Source organism: Schistocerca americana, chromosome 2 (assembly GCF_021461395.2).
Source record: "Schistocerca americana isolate TAMUIC-IGC-003095 chromosome 2, iqSchAmer2.1, whole genome shotgun sequence".
Lineage (NCBI taxonomy): Eukaryota > Metazoa > Arthropoda > Insecta > Orthoptera > Acrididae > Schistocerca > Schistocerca americana.
The window spans coordinates 110,756,655-110,775,159 of NC_060120.1; the positions used below are offsets into that span (position 1 = coordinate 110,756,655).

The following is an 18,505-nucleotide window of genomic DNA, read 5'->3' on the forward strand; positions in this document are numbered from 1 at the left end:
TTTTCATTAATATGTGATACATTTTTCCTCATTCCGTTTATAATGTCTCTTATCGCTTCTTCCTTCTCTACTTCCATACTTCCAGAAACACGGATGTTCTTTGTAGAGTTGCAGAAATTGTATAGTTACTGTAACGGCCGTTACCCTTGTATTTCAGACCTCGGAAACAAAATAAAATTTGTACGATGTCACCTCTAGAACGGGAAAAAACAGATTGAATGTCACTCGGTAAGAAGAGTCATTCCGCGAAGACGATGAAAAAGTAGAGGGGGAGCCAAAGTGGGCAAGTCAGTAGATCCGGCTTCAACTTTCATTTCTAAGTGCGCCAGTTGCGACGACGTGCGATTTTGGGTGTTCATACACTCATCTTGACACGCGCAAGTCAACGTGCACCAAACATGCCCGTGTAAACCCCGTTCAAAATGTCTTGACGTGACGAACAATGGGAACACACCTTGACGTGACAGTCCCGTAACGTGAAGGAGCCCTGACGACAAGAGTAAGCTGGCCTTGAAGTGTAGCCTCAATAAAGATTACTCGATAAAAAAACACAATTTTGTTGCGATATGTAACATTTCTGGCTGTCATGCCAGTGTGTCAGACCGGTGTTTCAAGGGCGAAAAATGGGAAGAACGCATTGGTTGGTGTGTACATGTAGAAGTTCTCATTCGCTATGGAAACACGTTTTTGAGTTTACTGTTTAGAGAGCAGTCTTGTTTTGTCACCCTGTAGTTTTTGTACCTATTAGCGTGGATCTAAGTACAAACACTGTCAATGCGATATGAGTAAAAGCAAGGATTTCGATGGCAATGCGTCAGAGATATCGACCTACTAGAATACTCTCGCGCATATACGAATGACAATAGATTGTCGATAGTGGTATCGATTTTTAGCTGTGAAGGAGTTGTATCGAGTGGGAATTTTAACTTATTGTTGTATTTAAAGGGTTTAATGTATGTTTTTCTTACGCAGTTGGCGTAACAAACGGAAATGGGCGGTTAGTAAGAAAATTTGAAGTTTTGGATGTTCTCATGTGCGTTTGCTGTGTAATTTGAGTAGATACACCAGTGATGCAGTTGAAAACAAACAAGTTTCGCTTTCTTTCGTAAACATTTGTGTAAAAATTATTCTCTCTTTTTTTCGTTTACTTGATTGTTTCGTTTCCTGTGATATGTGACACAACACTAAAATTGTGTTAAAATTCATACGCTTCTCAAGTGCTAATAATATTTATTGCGATGTAAATAGCAGCGGTTGTGACGTTGAGCATCATGTCGCATGTAGAAGGAATTTTCAATTATGCTGTTTGGTATCAGCATGCAAGCTTTGTAAATTGTGAGAATTGACACTGCTTCGTCCTTCGAGCACGGACCATAGAATATTAGACTCAGGAGAATTAAAGACGCTTGAACTCTTTATTTGTGGCTTAATTCCCTCAATTGTTGGCTATATCCACTATTGAAAAGCTAAATTGTTTTTGTCGTAACGCAGATCATTACATGCTACAGTGAAGTCTTGAGAGATTAAGGAATTTCTTAGCCGAAAGCATTGGACAGTTGCATTTAACAGGTGCTTTGATCAGTTGCTTTAAGTAATAATGAAAAAGACAGCAGCAGAAGTACACCATTGATACGTCCATAATTCTGTTTATTTCTGCCTTATGTAGCCTATTTATAGCAATTGGATGCTGTAGATAGACCACACAAAAATTACTCAATTTTCTTTCTTAACATTACATTCATAATTAAATTTTTATTGTGATTTTGTCGCTGTAATAAAATTCTTCATTACGCTGTTATTGATTAGGCTTTTTGCTTTGTAATTATCGCCATAATTGCTTTGTAATTATCGCCATTTTACTTAATGTTCAGTACAGTTTGGTGCCTATACTAACATTGTTCATGTAAGAGACACGTTTTTCATTGTTCGGGGGTATTGGCCCAAGAAAACCCAAGAATTCATTTTACGTACAGCTAGTATGTGAAGACAGCTGCTATACATATGTTCATCACAATGTAGCTGACAGAGAACACTCATTTTTAATTAACAAATGCGGTTTGCCAAATTTTTTCTCGTCAAGTTTAAGTTTGTATTATTAATGGAATTAAACTCATTGAAATATGACGAATTAGGATTAAATAAAAAAGATGCTGTGATACGAAGTAATGTCACCAAAAGCCGTTCAGAAATGATGAATTTGCGTTGTAGTAATTATGTTCTTACATTTGAAAATTTGCGCCAATCCAGGACTCCAACTTGGATTTCCATAGAAATATTAGTATACATCAAATGCAACAATTCGTGTTCGAATCCAGTTTTTGATTGTCACAGTATATTGTTTGTAATATTAATTTTTCATCAGTCTTCTGGTTTGGTACAGCATACCACGAATTCCTCTCTTGTGCCAATATCTTTCACCATTAATCCTCAATTATTTGTTGGATGTTTCACAAACTCTGTCTTGTCATACTGTTTTTTACTCTCAACAGCTCCCTCTAGTACCATGAAAGTTATTTCCTGATACGTTAACACATTCGTAATCAGCCTGCCCCCTTCTTGCCAGTGAAGTAGGTAAAAGTTCATGTATTGGACCTACATAGCGTTTTTCATTATGGTTCAGGTGTAAATATTAGGCTTTTCTATAGATAAATTTGTTTCCACAACTAGATTTTCTTAGTTTACATTTGTTGGCTTCGCTAACTCTAACCCAATTTTTACCTTCCAACCTAACCTAGACTTCGGGTTGCATCACAGATCAGTCTGTTACCACAACCAAGAGCTCAGAGGAGGAGGGGAAAGGGTTCAGTATCACACTTTAAATGTGATCTCCATATGTTCCATTCTTTGCTGTTTCTGCAGAGAATCTCTTAATTTCTTAACTTCTCAGTCCACCTAAATATCAAAATGCTACTAGCACCACATCTTAAATGCTTTGTGTGTCGTCTTTTCTGGTTTTTCCGTAGTCCATGAATAACTGACGTACAATGCAGTGCTCCAAATGTACATTTTCAGAAATTTTTTCGTCTGATTAAGGTCAATGTTTGTTACTAGCAGCTGCCCTTGGCCAGGAATGCCCTGTTTACCTATACTAATTTGCTTTCTATGTCCTTCATGCTTTGTCCTCCATATTTTTCTGCTTCCAGTGTAACAGAATTCTTTAACGTATTCTACATCTTGGTCCTCAATTGTGAAGTGAAGTGTATCATTAATCGCATTTCTGCTGCTTGTCATTACTTTCTTCAGTTTACTCTCAATCTATATCCTGTACTGATTAGACTATTCATTCCATTCAATGTATCTCACAGTCTAATTCTTCTTCAACTTTTTTTTAATTATTTCCGATCTCTGTCACTAGTAATAATTTACTACAGTTTTTTTATTATTTTCCCTTTCGTTATGAATTTTCACAAATACTCTCATGTAGAGAGGTCCATAATGTTTTAACAAATCATCAGAAAAGTAAAATATTTTAGTTTATGAGAGGTGACACCCCTCATCATTCCTCAGTACTTAAGTATCCCACTTCTTTGCACAATGATTCTTCTGGACAAGCCTCTCAAACTTCAGCTTACTCCTCATCATTATTAAATTGTGATCCAAGTCTATATGTGCTCATGAATACGCCTTACAATCCAATATCTTATTTTGGAAGCTTTGTCTGAGCAGGATGTAATGCATTTGGAATCTTTCCATGTCTCCAGGCCTTTCCCAAGTATTCTGTGCCCTCTTGTGAATTTTGAACAGTGTATTCACTATTACTAGCTGTAATTTATTACAGAACTCAATCTTTCTCCTCTCTCATTCCTCTACAAAGTCCATAGTCTCTTGTAACAGCCGCTGCGGTGGCCGTGCGGTTCTAGGCGCTTCAGTCCGGAACCGCGGGACTGCTGCGGTCGCAGGTTCGAATCCTGCCTCGGGCATGGATGTGTGTGATGTCTTTAGGTTAGTTAAGTTTAAGTAGTTCTAAGTTCTAGGGGACTGATGACCTAAGATGTTAAGTCCCATAGTGCTCAGACCCTTTTGAACCATTTTTTTCTTGTAACTTATTCTTCTGTTCTTTCCCCTACAACTGCATTTCATCTGCTTGCACGTATTGAACTTCCCATTCGATATCCTCTTATTTTTTCTCAAACTTTTCAGGTTGTGCTTGTGATATTGGGATGTATACCTGAACTATTGTTGTAGGCATTGTTTTGCTGACAGTTCTGATCAGAACAACCCTATCACTAAACTACTCGTAGTAATTGTCTGCCCTGCTTTCCCATTCATAACAAATCCTACTCCCTTTTACCACCCCCCTGCGAGTTTGGGGGTAAGAATAGGCCCACGGTATTCCTGCCTGTCGTAAGAGGCGACTAAAAGGATTCTCACAAGTTTTGGTTTTTATGTGATGGTCCCCTCTCGGGTTTTACCTCCATCTTTCATAATTCTTCCGAAGAACGAGTCAATTGGGGAAGGATGCCTTACATGGTACATGGTACATTGTGTCCATTGTTCATTGAGACCTTTAGCCAGCTTTCTCATTGTCGCATTGCAGTCCCGCTCGTTCTCCATCTCTTGGGCGAGGATACATTCCTGGGTGTGATTTCCACCATGCGCTGTGCAGTGTTGCTTTCTGCGGAGACGACGACTGTGGACTTCCTTGCACCTAATATCCAGCACAGTAGCCAGTCCGTTGTGGTGGGGCCGCCATGTTCCCTGTTGGTTGTAGCCCCTGACAACATAGGGATGCCTGTGCCATTAACTCCCCACGTATGCCAAGGAGTAGATGCCTATGTCCATAGGGCATCGGGACTCCCAGCAGTGGCCATCCTGCCAGGTGGCCCTTACTGAGGCTGGGTGGCGTCCGTGAGGAGGGCCCTTGGTCGAAGTGGGTGGCATCAGGGCGGATGACACTCAATGAAGCGTGGTACATCATCTCTTGCTGTTGGCCAGCAGTCTCTAAGCGTTCTCGGGCTCAATTCAGCGCTCAGAAATACAATCCCAAATTGTTCCCCTCCCTGGCCACACCGTGGGAGGAGCGAAAGGCTCAGGGTGGCAGCGACACTTATTCGCCTCGGTTCCTAGTTTGTACGAGAGCTGATGGGAAGTTTTTCATGTCAACGAAGCCTCAATTCTTTGTAGAGCATTTAGAGGACAAGTTTAGGGAGGTGGAGGGCTTGTCCAAAATGCGCTCTGGGTCAGTATTGATAACTGGCATCCTCTGCCCAGTCACGAAGGTTACTTGCTTGTGACAAGCTGGGGGATGTTTCAGTCACCATCACACCCCATAAGAGTTTAAATATGATCCAGGGTATTATTTTCCATGAGGACCTTCTTTTGCAGTCTGATGACGAGCTGCGCTCCAATTTAGAGTGGCGAGGCGTACATTTCGTCCGGTGTGTTCGTCGGGATGCAAAGGATAATCAGATTGCTACTGATACCTTCACTTGGCTTTCGAGGGTGATACATTACAGGTGATGGTCTACCGTTGTGATGTCAAGCCCTATATCCCTCCCCCGATCCGGTGCTTTAAGTGCTGGAAGTTCGGCCATATGTCTTCCCACTATACTTCCAGCCTCACTTGTCGAGATTGCGGACACCCATCACTCCATGTGCCCCGCCTTCCATTTGTGTCAACTGCAGAGAGCATCATTCACCTTGCTCGCCAGACTTCAGGATCTTACAGAAAGAGCGGAAAATCATGGAATATAAGACCGTGGACCAACTGCCCTGTACTGAGGCTAAGAAGAAATATGAATGAATCCATCCTGTGCGAATGACTTCCTCATATGCCGCCACTACAACAACCTTGATAGCCCCATCAGTTCAGCGAATTCCAGTCGGCTCCCCGAGTTGTACGACTCCACATGCCCCCTTGACCGTGGGGGGGGGCACTACCCACCCTGTTGCTCCTGCGCCACCTACCTCAGGAGCAACACCCCCCACCGATCGGGGACGTCCATCCGCGCATCTAAGCCGGAGAAGCGTCCAACTTTTTCGGTTCCTCTCACTCGCCAGGGGTCCCTTAGGTCCCTTCCTTCCCAGGTTTCCACAAGTGGGAAAGATGATGCCTGGCAGTGGCATAAGTGCCCAGAAGCAGCTGGTCGTAGGGCTTCACGATCCTCCTCCGTCCCGCAGACTGAATCAGTGAAGCCCTTCCAGCCAGTGAAACCCAAGGAGCAGCGAAAAAATTTCAAGAAGAAGACCTCTTCGACCAAGGAACTTGTGGTGGCACCCACCCCACCACAACCTCTGCGTCTGCGGACGAGGTAGAGATTCTGTTGTCCGCTGAGGACCTAGATCTAGCCAGACCCTCAGACACAATTGATGTCTTTCGCACAGGTACTCCATCGGTGGCAGCAGGTGACCCAGCAGCGTAATCTGCTTCCTTGGTCCCTTCGTGCCTTTCGCGGCCATGGACAATGTCACCCTCCAGTGGAACTGCAGCAGTTTTTTCCACCATCTTGCTGAGCTCTGACAACCTCTCAGCCTTCACCCTTTCCTCTGCATTGCTCCTCAGGAAACTTGGTTTCCGGTTATGCGAAACCCCACTCTCTGTGGCTATCGGGGTTATTATAAGAACCGGTCAGCTTATGAGAGGGTATCTGGTGGCGTCTGTATCTATGTCCTTCACTCTCTTTACAGCGAGTGTAGCCCTCTACAAACACCTTTAGAGGCTGTCGCTGTTCGGGTGTGGACGCCTCAGCCTGTTACTGTCTGCAGTCTCTATCGTCACCGGATGGTGTTGTCCCGCTGCATGTCCTGGGCGCACTGATAGTCCAATTGCCACCACCTTTTCTGTTACTGGGCGACTTCAACACTCATAACTCTCTGTGGGGTGGATCAGTGACAACAGGCCGAGGCAGCGTCGTTGAGCAAGTGTTGGCACAGCTCGACCTTTCTCTTTTAAATAATGATGCCTTTACACATTTCAGTGTGGCACATGTGTACTCAGCCATCGACCTTTCGATCGGCAGCCCTAGCCTATTACTGTGTGTCCATTGGAGTGTGCATGATGACTTGTGCAGTAGTGACCATGTTCCGATCTTTCTGTCACTGCCACAGCGTCACTCTTCTGGGCGCCCCTGCAGATGCGCTATGAATAACTCTGACTGGGACTTGTTCACCTCCATTGCCACTATTGAGCCTCTTTCCAATGATGCCATTGATCCTGTGGTTCACTCGGACACCACCGGCATCGTTACTGCTGCAGAATCTGCCGCCATTCCCTGTTGTTCTGGGTCCTCTTGGCGGAGGACTGTGTCTTGGTGGTTCCCCGAGATTGCTGAGGTGATTAAAGATCGCAGGCGAGCCCTCCAGCGTCACAAGCAGCATCCCTCATTGGAACACCTCATCGCCTTTAAACGGCTCCACGTGCGAGCCTGCCGCCGCATTTGCCGGCGCAAACAGGAGTGCTGGGAAAGGTATGTCTCCACCATTGGTCTTCGTACCTCTCCATTGCAGGTTTGGGCCAAGATTAGGCGACTCTATGGCTATTGGACCCCCATCAGCGTACCTGCGCTTTCACTGAGTGGAGCAATCTGTACTGACTCTGACACGATTGCGAACCACTTAGCAGAGCATTTTGCTCACAGTTCCATTTCTGCGAATTACCCGCAGGCCTTCCACTCCGTGAAAGAGCAGTTGGAACGTCGGAGCCTTTCATTTCACACGCATCACCCTGACTCGTACAATGTACCATTCAGTGAATGGGAATTCCAAGGTGCCCTAGCTGCTTGCCCTGATACGGCTCCCGGGCCAGATTGCATCCACTGTCAGGTGCTCAGACACCTCTTGGTGGACTGGTAGCGACGCCTCCTAGACCTTTTCAACCGCATTTGGGTTGAGGGTGAGTTCCCGTTGCAATTACGGGAAAGCATCATAATCCCTGTGTTGAAACCTGGCAAGAACCCATTGGAGGTGGACAGCTACCGCCCCATTAGCCTCGCCAACGTTCCTTGCAAGATGCTCGAACGCATGGTGAGCCGGAGGTTGAGTTGGCTGCTTGAGTCCCTAGCCTTATGGCTCCGTCCCAGGGTGGGTTCCGTAAGGGCCACTCTGCCACTGATAATCTGGTGAGCCTGGAGTCTGCCATCCATACGGCATTTGCCCCCCATCTGCATCTGGTTGCCGTCTTTTTTGACATGCGGAAGGCGTATGATACGACATGGCGACATCACATCCTCACCACACTTCATAGGTGGGGTCTTCGGGGTCTGCTCCCGATTTTCATACAAAATTTTCTGTCGCTTCGTTCTTTCTGCGTGCAAGTTGTGGCCTTCCATAGTTCCTCCTGAGTTCAGGAGAATGGGGTCCCACAAGGATACGTCTTGAGTGTCTGCCTCTTTTCAGTTGTAATTAATGGGCTCACTGTGGTGGTGGGAATGTCTGTCTCACCTTCCTTGTATGCTGATGACTTCTGCTTATACTATAGCTCCACTGGCATTGCAGCTGCTGAAGGAGAGCTGCAGAGCGCTCTCCGCAAGGCGCAGCAGGCAACTGCCTTCCAGTTTTCGGCTGGCAAGACCTGTGTTATGCATTTCTGCCAGTGTCGCACTGTTCACCCTGAGCCACGGCTTTATCTTGATGGCGAACCTCTTTCGGGGGTAGAGACGCATCGGTTTTTGGGATTGGTTTTTGATACCCGCTTGACTTGGCTCCATCATATCGGCAGCTTAAACAAACGTGCTGGTGGCATCTTAATACTCTTCGTTGCTTGAGTCACACCAGCTGGGGTGCTGATCGGACTACCCTTTTACAGCTGTACCAGGTATTAATCCAGTCCCATCTGGATTATGGGAGCCTGGCTTACGGTTCGGCATCCCCTTCCGTGTTACGGTTGCTTGACCCCAGCCTTCATAGCGGAATCCGACGTGCCACTGGAGCTTCCCGCACAAGCCCTGTCACTAGCATACTTGTGGAGGTTGGTGTCTCTCCATTGCGGATCCAGCGCCAATGATTACTGGCTGCTTACGCTGCCCACTTTTGTAGCTCGCCCACACATCCCAGTTACCGTCCACCTGCCAGAGTGGCGGCCCCAATCAGGGTGTACGATCTCAGTTCATGTCCGGGCTCTTCTCTCTGGGATTGAGTTTTTCCCACTCCCTCCTGTTTTCCAGGCCCATATACATCTACCCCCCTGTGGTGCATGCCCCGCCCATACCTTCGGCTCGATTTGTCACAGGGCCTGAAGGACTGAGTCTCTCCTGAGGCTCTCCGCCGCCGCTTTCTTTCAATCCTTGCCGCATTTCAAGACTCTGACGTTGTTCGATGGTTGCTGGTCGTGTCGGTTATGCTCTTACCCTAGGGGATCATTATAAACAACACTCATTGCTCCAGTGTTTTCACTGGTGAGCTGGTCGCCATCTCTCGCGCCCTAGAGTATATCAGCTGCTGCTCAGGTGAGTCCTTCGTTATCTGTAGTGACTCCCTGAGTGGTTTACAAGCTGTCGACCGGTGTTTACCTCGCTCTCATCTGGTGATGGCTATCCAGGAGGCCCTCCATACTCTTGCCCGTTGCGACCACTCTGTGGTCTTTGTGTGGACCCAGGATCATGTCGGCATCCTGGAAAATGAACGTATTGACATGCTGACCAAACAGGCTGTCGGTTCTCCAGCCTTGGAGGTTGGCCTTTCGGAGAGTGACCTCAGGCCGGTTTTGCGGCAGAAGGTACTTCGCACCTGGGGTGAAGAATGGCACACCCTGCCTTCACCCAACAAACTTCGGGCCGTCAAGGAGACTACTGACATGTGGTGCTCCTCCTTACGAGCCTCCCGCTAGGACTCAGTCGTTCTCTGCCAGCTCCGCATTGGCCACACCTGGATGACGCATGGTCATCTCTTGCGCCGTGAGGACCCACCTCTCTGCTGCTGTGGATCAATGTTGACAGTGGTCCACATCCTGTTGATACACTCCCTGCACTTTTATCGGATGACACTGCAGTGGCAGACCTAGTTTTGAGTTTTATTCATGCAGGGGGCTCGATCGAAGGGTTTGTGTCCTTTTCTGTTTTGAGTCTGGCCTTTGCCCTACAGTTTTACATTGTGGTTTTTAGTGTGTTTCTTGGTGGTTGGCTTTTCCTTTTTTGTTGCCATGGTCGGCCAACCACTGTAAATCTCTATGTGCTATTATTTCCTTGTTTTCTGGTCTTTGTCTGTATCTTTCTAGTTCTGTGTCTTTCTTGTTCTGTGTCATCCCTTGTTACCTCTTTTACTTGTTTTTGCACCTTGTGAGTTTTTATTGTCGTGGAGCATGGGACTGATGACCTTTGTAGTCTGTTCCTTTCGACCCCCACAAACCAACCAACCAACCCTTATACCATTTGCTGCTACTGCTGATATTATCCTATATTCATCAAACCAGAAATTCTTACCTTCTTCCATTTTGCTTCACTGATCCTCACTGTATCTAGACTTAGCCTTTACATTTCAATTTTCTGATTTTCTAGTTTTCATACCACTTTCAAGTTTCTGACATTCCATGCTTCAAATCCTAATGTTTTCCTGTTGTCTAGTATTCATTTTTTTTTTTTTTACTCCCCCTTTCCAGACCCTTACTATTCTAAATAATCCTACCTGTTTCACTTGGTTTTTGAACTAGAAATTAGTGTGTTTTATTGCAGACTATTTCATTGTTGAAACAATGACTACTTCATTGTTGAAACAATGAAGTAGAATGAGATTTTCACTCTGCAGCGGAGTGTGCGCTGACATGAAACTTCCTGGTAGATTAAAACTGTGTGCCGGACCAAGACTCGAACTCGGGACCTTTGCCTTTCGCGGGCAAGTGCTCTACCGACTGAGCCACCCAAGCACGACTCACGCCCCGTCCTCACAGCTTTACCTCCGCCAGTACCTCGTTTCCTACCTTCCAAACTTTACAGAAGCTCTCCTGTGAGCTTGGGTGGCTCAGTCGGTAGAGCACTTGCCCGCGAAAGGCGAAGGTCCCAAGTTCAAGTCTTGGTCCGGCACACAGTTTTAATCTGCCAGAAAGTTTCATATCAACACACACTCCGCTGCAGAGTGAAAATCTCATTCTGGAAACATCCCCCAGGCTGTGGCCAGGCCATGTCTCTGCAATATCCTTTCTTTCAGGAGTGCTAGTCCTGCAAGGTTCGCAGGAGAGCTTCTGTAAAGTTTGGAAGGTAGGAGACGAGGCACTGGCAGAAGTAAAGCTGTGAGGACAGGGCGTGAGTCGAGCTTGGGTGGCTCAGTTGGTAGAGCACTTGCCCGCGAAAGGCAAAGGTCCCGAGTTCGAGTCTCGGTCTGGCACACAGTTTTAATCTGCCAGGAAGTTTCATATCAGCGCACACTCCGCTGCAGAGTGAAAATCTCATTTTACTTCATTGTTGTCACCCATGTTACAACCTTGACCCTAGTATAACAGTGAGTGAAAATTGATATGGTGATGCAAGCTCTTGGATGGAATGTAACATTAATTGTGGTAAGAGACTGGCCTGTAGCATAGCCTGAGGTCCAGGTTAGTTAGGAAGCTGATAATATTGGTTGTAAGTTAGCAAAATCAATGAATGTAAATCGCAAAATACAGACTCCATTACCACAGCCTATATAACCACTGAGCAGTATTCCCAATATCACCAGTGTCCTGAGAAAAACTTTCACAACCTTTGCTAAAACCTGTACCATACTCTCACCCATCTGCTTCCACAGGCCAGTCAAGAATTTCATATCCCGTAATAAGTAGCATTCAGTTACTTTATTATTGTTGTGTGTTTTACATATTATGCAGTCATCACCATATTACATGATGATTTGAATACCTGGTTCAATGTCTATACCACTCTGATCCTCTTCTGAGTGTCAACTCATTCTCTGCTAAGAAATCCCCCTCCAGCATATGCCATAAGGCCATATTTGCCTTGCCGTCATCCTCTAAAGGCTTCCGTCTTTGACCATCCCCATTTGACCCCTTTGCCCTCAGCCTTTCCCTACTGATTGTGTCCCACAACAGCCGTTACCCATCCCAATGTATTGGAGATTGTTCTCCATTCTAGCTGCCATGTATTGTTGTTGTTATTATTATTATTATTAGAACAGTGTTGGGTTTGTCATCATAATGCACGTAAAACAAATAGCTTTCTGAGAATAGGACAGGTTGTTGGCCATGGTCTTAATGAAGAAACAATGCCGGTATTTGCCTGAAGTTATTTAGGACAAATCTAAATCAGGATGGTCAGATAGAACCAACTCCATCCTCTTAAACATGATGTCAGTGTCTTAAACAACTGCCTCCTTTGGTCGATCCATATCATATAACATTCTTTGATAAGAAACACAGTTTTAGTCTTTTTCACTGCACACATCAAGGGCACTTGGTGAGTCTGGAAGAGTGAACTTGTTGATATGCCCTTTGCACTAACTCCTGTCTGCATGGCAAACTGGATTTCCGTTGCACCTCCCATCTACCCTGTCTGTTTCTAGCTTAATTTGAGATTCCTTTAAAATTCACGGCAAAGTACTGAAAGTTTTTTCTTCTGCTTTCCATAGGGCACATATTTCACAAATAAAATTAAATGTTTGCGTTCGTCAATGAATAAATTATTTTAGCTGAAACTTCACGTCCACAATTTTTGTGTTGTTTTACTTGGTATGTTATTACTGACCAAGAGTAATTTCTGAAACAAACTTCACAAGTAACCTGAGGACCCCAGGGTGGCAATTCTTCTTGAAAACCTGGAATTCTCAGGAAATTACATTTTACTGGAAAAATCAGGGGAAATCTCAGGGAACTTCAGGAATTTCATAAAATCTCGTAATTTAATTTTATTGAGTTTTAAAAATCACAAATATTAAAATACTTAATATTTCAAAATCTGTTAATTATATGAACATTATTCCATAAAAATTATCAGTGTTTAAAAACTGTGATTAAACTCTTACTTATGGCTAGTGTATCTCAGCTGTGATGAAAGAAAAGTTGTTATTACTGTATGCTCCCCTACCCCCACTCACAATTAATTTATCAGTAGCTTCTAACAAATGACACCATTTTCCTCCCCATACCTGGAATTCTCAGGAACTTTTTCTTTCTAGTTTGATTAGCCATCCTGATTTCGTTAAACCATACTGACAAAAGAGTTGCACACATGTCCGAAAGTCCTGTACCATCTATTGCACAGAGGCCTTTACTACCGAGCATGCTCAAAAAATTCCTCAGGGTATCGCTACGTGAAAACTTAAGTGGCCAAACAGTCAAAACTATATAATTCATGGTAAATAGTTCAGTCTGATGCACCTTATTTGGGGCACACTTTTCAGTCTTATGTTCATCCCATATACTCACAACTACAGCTTCTCAGCTATGCCAGAGGGATGTGGAAGGTGATTGTATGCCAAATCCAATAATAGCTTTTAATTATTAATAGTTCACACCCCTCAGTATCCTCTTCCCAAAGTAGCTTTCATTGTTCTTATTATATATTATTTTTCTTTTGAAATCTAGACCTCATCTCACTTGGTCAAATGTAAATAATGGAAGAAGTAAGGGTAACTGTTTGCCGGAGTGGCCGAGCAGTTCTAGGTGCTACAGTCTGGAACCGCAAGACCGCTACGGTTGCAGGTTCGAATCCTGCCTCAGGCATGGACGTGTGTGATGTCCTTAGGTTGGTTAGGTTTAAGTAGTTCTAAGTTCTACGGGACTGATGACCTCAGAAGTTAAGTCCCATAGTGCTCAGAGCCATTTGAACAAATTTTGAAACAGGCAAGCACACTATACTTTTACATAATATTTTTTCTGATTAGTATTTTGGCCCAGTCTAAAAAACCCTCTGATACCTGGGTAACAGCCTCTGTTGTGTAGTGCAGAATTTATTCATTTTGGGGGACCCTCTAGTTCTCAGCACTATGGTACAAGTCAAGGAAGTTGCAGCTTAGCATATCTTTTGTCTAAGGTTCAAACCTTCCACCTGATTGAGAACCAGGAGGCCACGTTCTGTTATGGGGACCATGCTGCAGATTGTGAGCTTTGTTGAAACAATATGAGTGAGGCTAATAATGTCAACCTTTTCTGCCAGTCACTGGAATGATATAAGTACAGCTCTGGATCCCAGATGAAAAACAACATTTTTCCCAACATGAGCCTCACTTTGCAGTTGGTTACACCCTTTTTCCTCAGTGACTATTGGAATAGCCCCATTGATAAATGTGGAATGAGACCCCCAGGCATACACACTGAATGTGGGTGGTGTTTTTCCAGTCCACTGTTGGCATTTCCATAAGGGGGACCATTATTAGCTGTATGTTTGACTTGCAGATAATTGATAGACCTCCTTCCCCCTTTGTTTTTACCTCCCTTCACACTGGACTGTGCACGTTTTTCTGGTAAGTGAAGTCTCCCTGGCTCAGTTTGGTTACAGTGGAAGATAGCACCTCGAACTTGTTGGTTAAGGGGTAGCTGGATCATCCTGTCCCTGGTCCTTGTCTCTCCTACACAGGACGCCTAGACCTGCCATTGATAAGTCACACACACTGAAGTGGATGTTGAGTGACACATCCTGTATTTCCTGCAAAAGAGACAGTATCCACAGAAGAGGACAGACCTTTAGTATCTCTGCTAAGTGGCTCTCAGTGCACCTGTAATAACTGTGGGAAATGGCTCTCAGTAGCCCTCACAGCAGCTTCCAATTGCCGTACAGTAGTCACGATGATTCCTAGTTGCTTACGAACACCAACCATCTCATCCTGTGCCTGAGAACAGTATAAACAGTGTGGCTGCATTGTGCCTAGTGCAATTACAGTAATGAATAGCTTTCAAGTAAGATTGCTGATTCCCTTTAGTGGGTCTGGTAACCTTTTAGAGTCAAAATGACATATCTGTTACAACAACAGAAAAACATGGTACAAAATTTACTATTTCTGTGAAATATTCTTCAGCCGAAAGCCAGTAACAAATTCAACAATATCATCAGTTTACAATAAATGCAGGCAGTATACACTCCTGTTAAAAGAGAAAAATAATATAACTTATAATGTTAAGTATTTACGGCAACTTGTAAATCTCAAATGCTGATTGACTACATAATAGGTTATGTGCAACACTCACAACTTTTGAAAATTCTTGGAAATATAAATTTGTAAGTGTCCAAAAATTCTGAAAAATATCCTAAATAACTTGTTTCCCCCCCCCCCCCTCCCCCTCCCCATGTTAATATGCAATGGTATTAGATGTGGCCTATTGTAAGTTTACAGTTGATGATATGGTAAAAGTTTTTTTTATGGCAATTGAAGAAAAAAATAAGCAGTATATTGTGTTACATATGAATATTAATACATTCACAGAAAGGTGATGCAGAAACAACATAAACATTAGAATCTAGAATTTTGAATTGGACCTACACTCCTGGAAATTGAAATAAGAACACCGTGAATTCATTGTCCCAGGAAGGGGAAACTTGATTGACACATTCCTGGGGTCAGATACATCACATGATCACACTGACAGAACCACAGGCACATAGACACAGGCAACAGAGCATGCACAATGTCGGCACTAGTACAGTGTATATCCACCTTTCGCAGCAATGCAGGCTGCTGTTCTCCCATGGAGACGATCGTAGAGATGCTGGATGTAGTCCTGTGGAACGGCTTGCCATGCCATTTCCACCTGGCGCCTCAGTTGGACCAGCGTTCGTGCTGGACGTGCAGACCGCGTGAGACGACGCTTCATCCAGTCCCAAACATGCTCAATGGGGGACAGATCCGGAGATCTTGCTGGCCAGGGTAGTTGACTTACACCTTCTAGAGCACGTTGGGTGGCACGGGATACATGCGGACGTGCATTGTCCTGTTGGAACAGCAAGTTCCCTTGCCGGTCTAGGACTGGTAGAACGATGGGTTCGATGACGGTTTGGATGTACCGTGCACTATTCAGTGTCCCCTCGACGATCACCAGTGGTGTACGGCCAGTGTAGGAGATCGCTCCCCACACCATGATGCCGGGTGTTGGCCCTGTGTGCCTCGGTCGTATGCAGTCCTGATTGTGGCGCTCACCTGCACGGCGCCAAACATGCATACGACCATCATTGGCACCAAGGCAGGAGCGACTCTCATCGCTGAAGACGACACGTCTCCATTCGTCCCTCCATTCACGCCTGTCGCGACACCACTGGAGGCGGGCTGCACGATGTTGGGGCGTGAGCAGAAGACGGCCTAACGGTGTGCGGGACCGTAGCCCAGCTTCATGGAGACGGTTGCGAATGGTCCTCGCCGATACCCCAGGAGCAACAGTGTCCCTAATTTGCTGGGAAGTGGCGGTGCGGTCCCCTACGGCACTGCGTAGGATCCTACGGTCTTGGCATGCATCCGTGCGTCGCTGCGGTCCGGTCCCAGGTCGACAGGCACGTGCACCTTCCGCCGACCACTGGCAACAACATCGATGTACTGTGGAGACCTCACGCCCCACGTGTTGAGCAATTCGGCGGTATGTCCACCCGGCCTCCCGCATGCCCACTATACACCCTCGCTCAAAGTCCGTCAACTGCACATACGGTTCACGTCCATGCTGTCGCGGCATGCTACCAGTGTTAAAGACTGCGATGGAGCTCCGTATGCCACGGCAAACTGGCTGACACTGACGGCGGCGGTGCACAAATGCTGCGCAGCTAGCGCCATTCGACGGCCAACACCGCGGTTCCTGGTGTGTCCGCTGTGCCGTGCGTGTGATCATTGCTTGTACAGCCCTCTCGCAGTGTCCGGAGCAAGTATGGTGGGTCTGACACACCGGTGTCAATGTGTTCTTTTTTCCATTTCGAGGAGTGTATATGCCACACATGGGTGCATACAAAAAAATGTAAGTCGGTTTGTATGTGTAAATAAACATTCAAATTGTGTAGATTTTTTATTTAGCTGAATATGTGACACCTTTTACACTACCATACCAAAGATGAACACTGCAGCATCAGTTTATCACGGTCAAAACTTTGAAAATTGTGGAGGATCAATGGAACACATCATCCAGCTGTAGCTGCTAAATTTGTCATTCTTACTCACTGTGTAGATCTATAATTCCATTTACAATCTGCAAAAGGGCGCATTCTGTTGTATCAACATCTACATCTACATACATACTCAGCAACCCACTGTACAGTGTATGGTGGAGAGTATCTTGTAGCACTACTAATCATTCCCTTTCCGATTCCACTCACTAATGAAACAAAGGAAAAACCACTGTCTATGCATGCCCGTATGACGGCTAATTTATGTTAACTTGTGTTCATGGTCCTTATGCTAGACATGTATTAGCAGTAGTAGAATTGTTGTGCAGTCAGCAGCAATTGCCAGTTCTCTAAATTTTCTCAACAATGGTTTGTGATAAGAACTTTGTCTTCTGTTCAGGGAACCACATTTGAGTTCACGAAACATTTCTGTGATGATCAAAGTTTGTATTTCGAATCTACCAGTATGCCTCAGAATTACTTCGATGTCAGCCTTTAACCTGACCTGTTGGGATCCCAAATACTCGAGTAGCACTCAAAGAGTGGGTTGCACATCAAGACTGGCTGAAGCTAGCAGTGAAAATTCTACATCTACATACTTGTTCCATTTCATATCACTTGGCTGTATTATACCCAAGCAGCACACCATTATTCAAAAATTACAAGATCGTTTCTCATACCCAGCTGAATTAACTTTTATATTTTTGGAACTTCTAAAGCCCACTTCTTCCTTTGTGAAAAACTTTTTTTTTTTTTTTTTTTTAGTTGGTGATAATTATGTTTTGTGGAATTGTCTGCCTGTATAGACATTACTCTTCCTCTGCTTTAGTGATTTCTCATTGACTAGCATCATTGCCATGTTATCTTATTTTCATCATACCTTGTATGCCTTTGTACACTTTATCTGGCATATCATTTCTTTTAATTGTGTGTTTGTTTGAGTCATCTTTTGAACTACACCTCGACCAGAATAAAGTGAGTGACACACGAGCACATTTGGGTGTAGAAGATGATGCTGATTCACAGTTACTATACATTGCTGTGGCAGCAATAGCTGTGCAATTCTGTGCTGTATACATTAACATGCAGTATTGACTTTGCATTTTTAGAGTATGATAGAATTTTCACTGCTAGCTTCAGCCAGTCTTTTCTGTAAACTAAAATGTCAGACAAAGGACCAAAACACACACCATTACATTATCCATTAGAAGTGTAATTCGCATCTGACTGTGACAACCAGTCCTTCAGATAGCAGTGCATTATGAAAAGGGTGAGCAGAACAAAGGCACATTGAGGTTGTTTTCTGATTTGTTCTTGCTCTGGTAGTTGTCCTATAAACAGCTAGCTAGCTATCAGTCACTTTGTTATAGCGATCCGGGTGTATACAATTTTTTAAGAAATTTCTGAATGCTTCTATGTTTTTATGTTGTCAATTATTATGTTGTCTGGCTTGTTAGTGCCCAAAGAGTTTGGAGAGGTATGTAGATGGTGCTAAACTGCGGCAGAGCTAAGATCTTAGCAGTCCCAGACTGTGCTTCATAGGCAGTGTCGTACTGACTGTTCTATCCTGG

General features: G+C 44.7%; 1 protein-coding gene across 1 annotated transcript in view; it reads left to right on the forward strand.

Moving 5' to 3' along the window:
- The first annotated feature begins 884 nt into the window (after positions 1–884).
- The window catches only part of LOC124595955 (zinc finger protein 37-like), a 77,624-nt gene continuing 60,003 nt past the window's right edge, over positions 885–18,505 (forward strand). Inside the window, exon 1 of the mRNA XM_047134878.1 lies at positions 885–997. Within this exon, the coding sequence (XP_046990834.1) occupies positions 991–997 (7 nt within the window). The 5' untranslated portion in view covers positions 885–990. The remainder of the gene's footprint in view (positions 998–18,505) is intronic.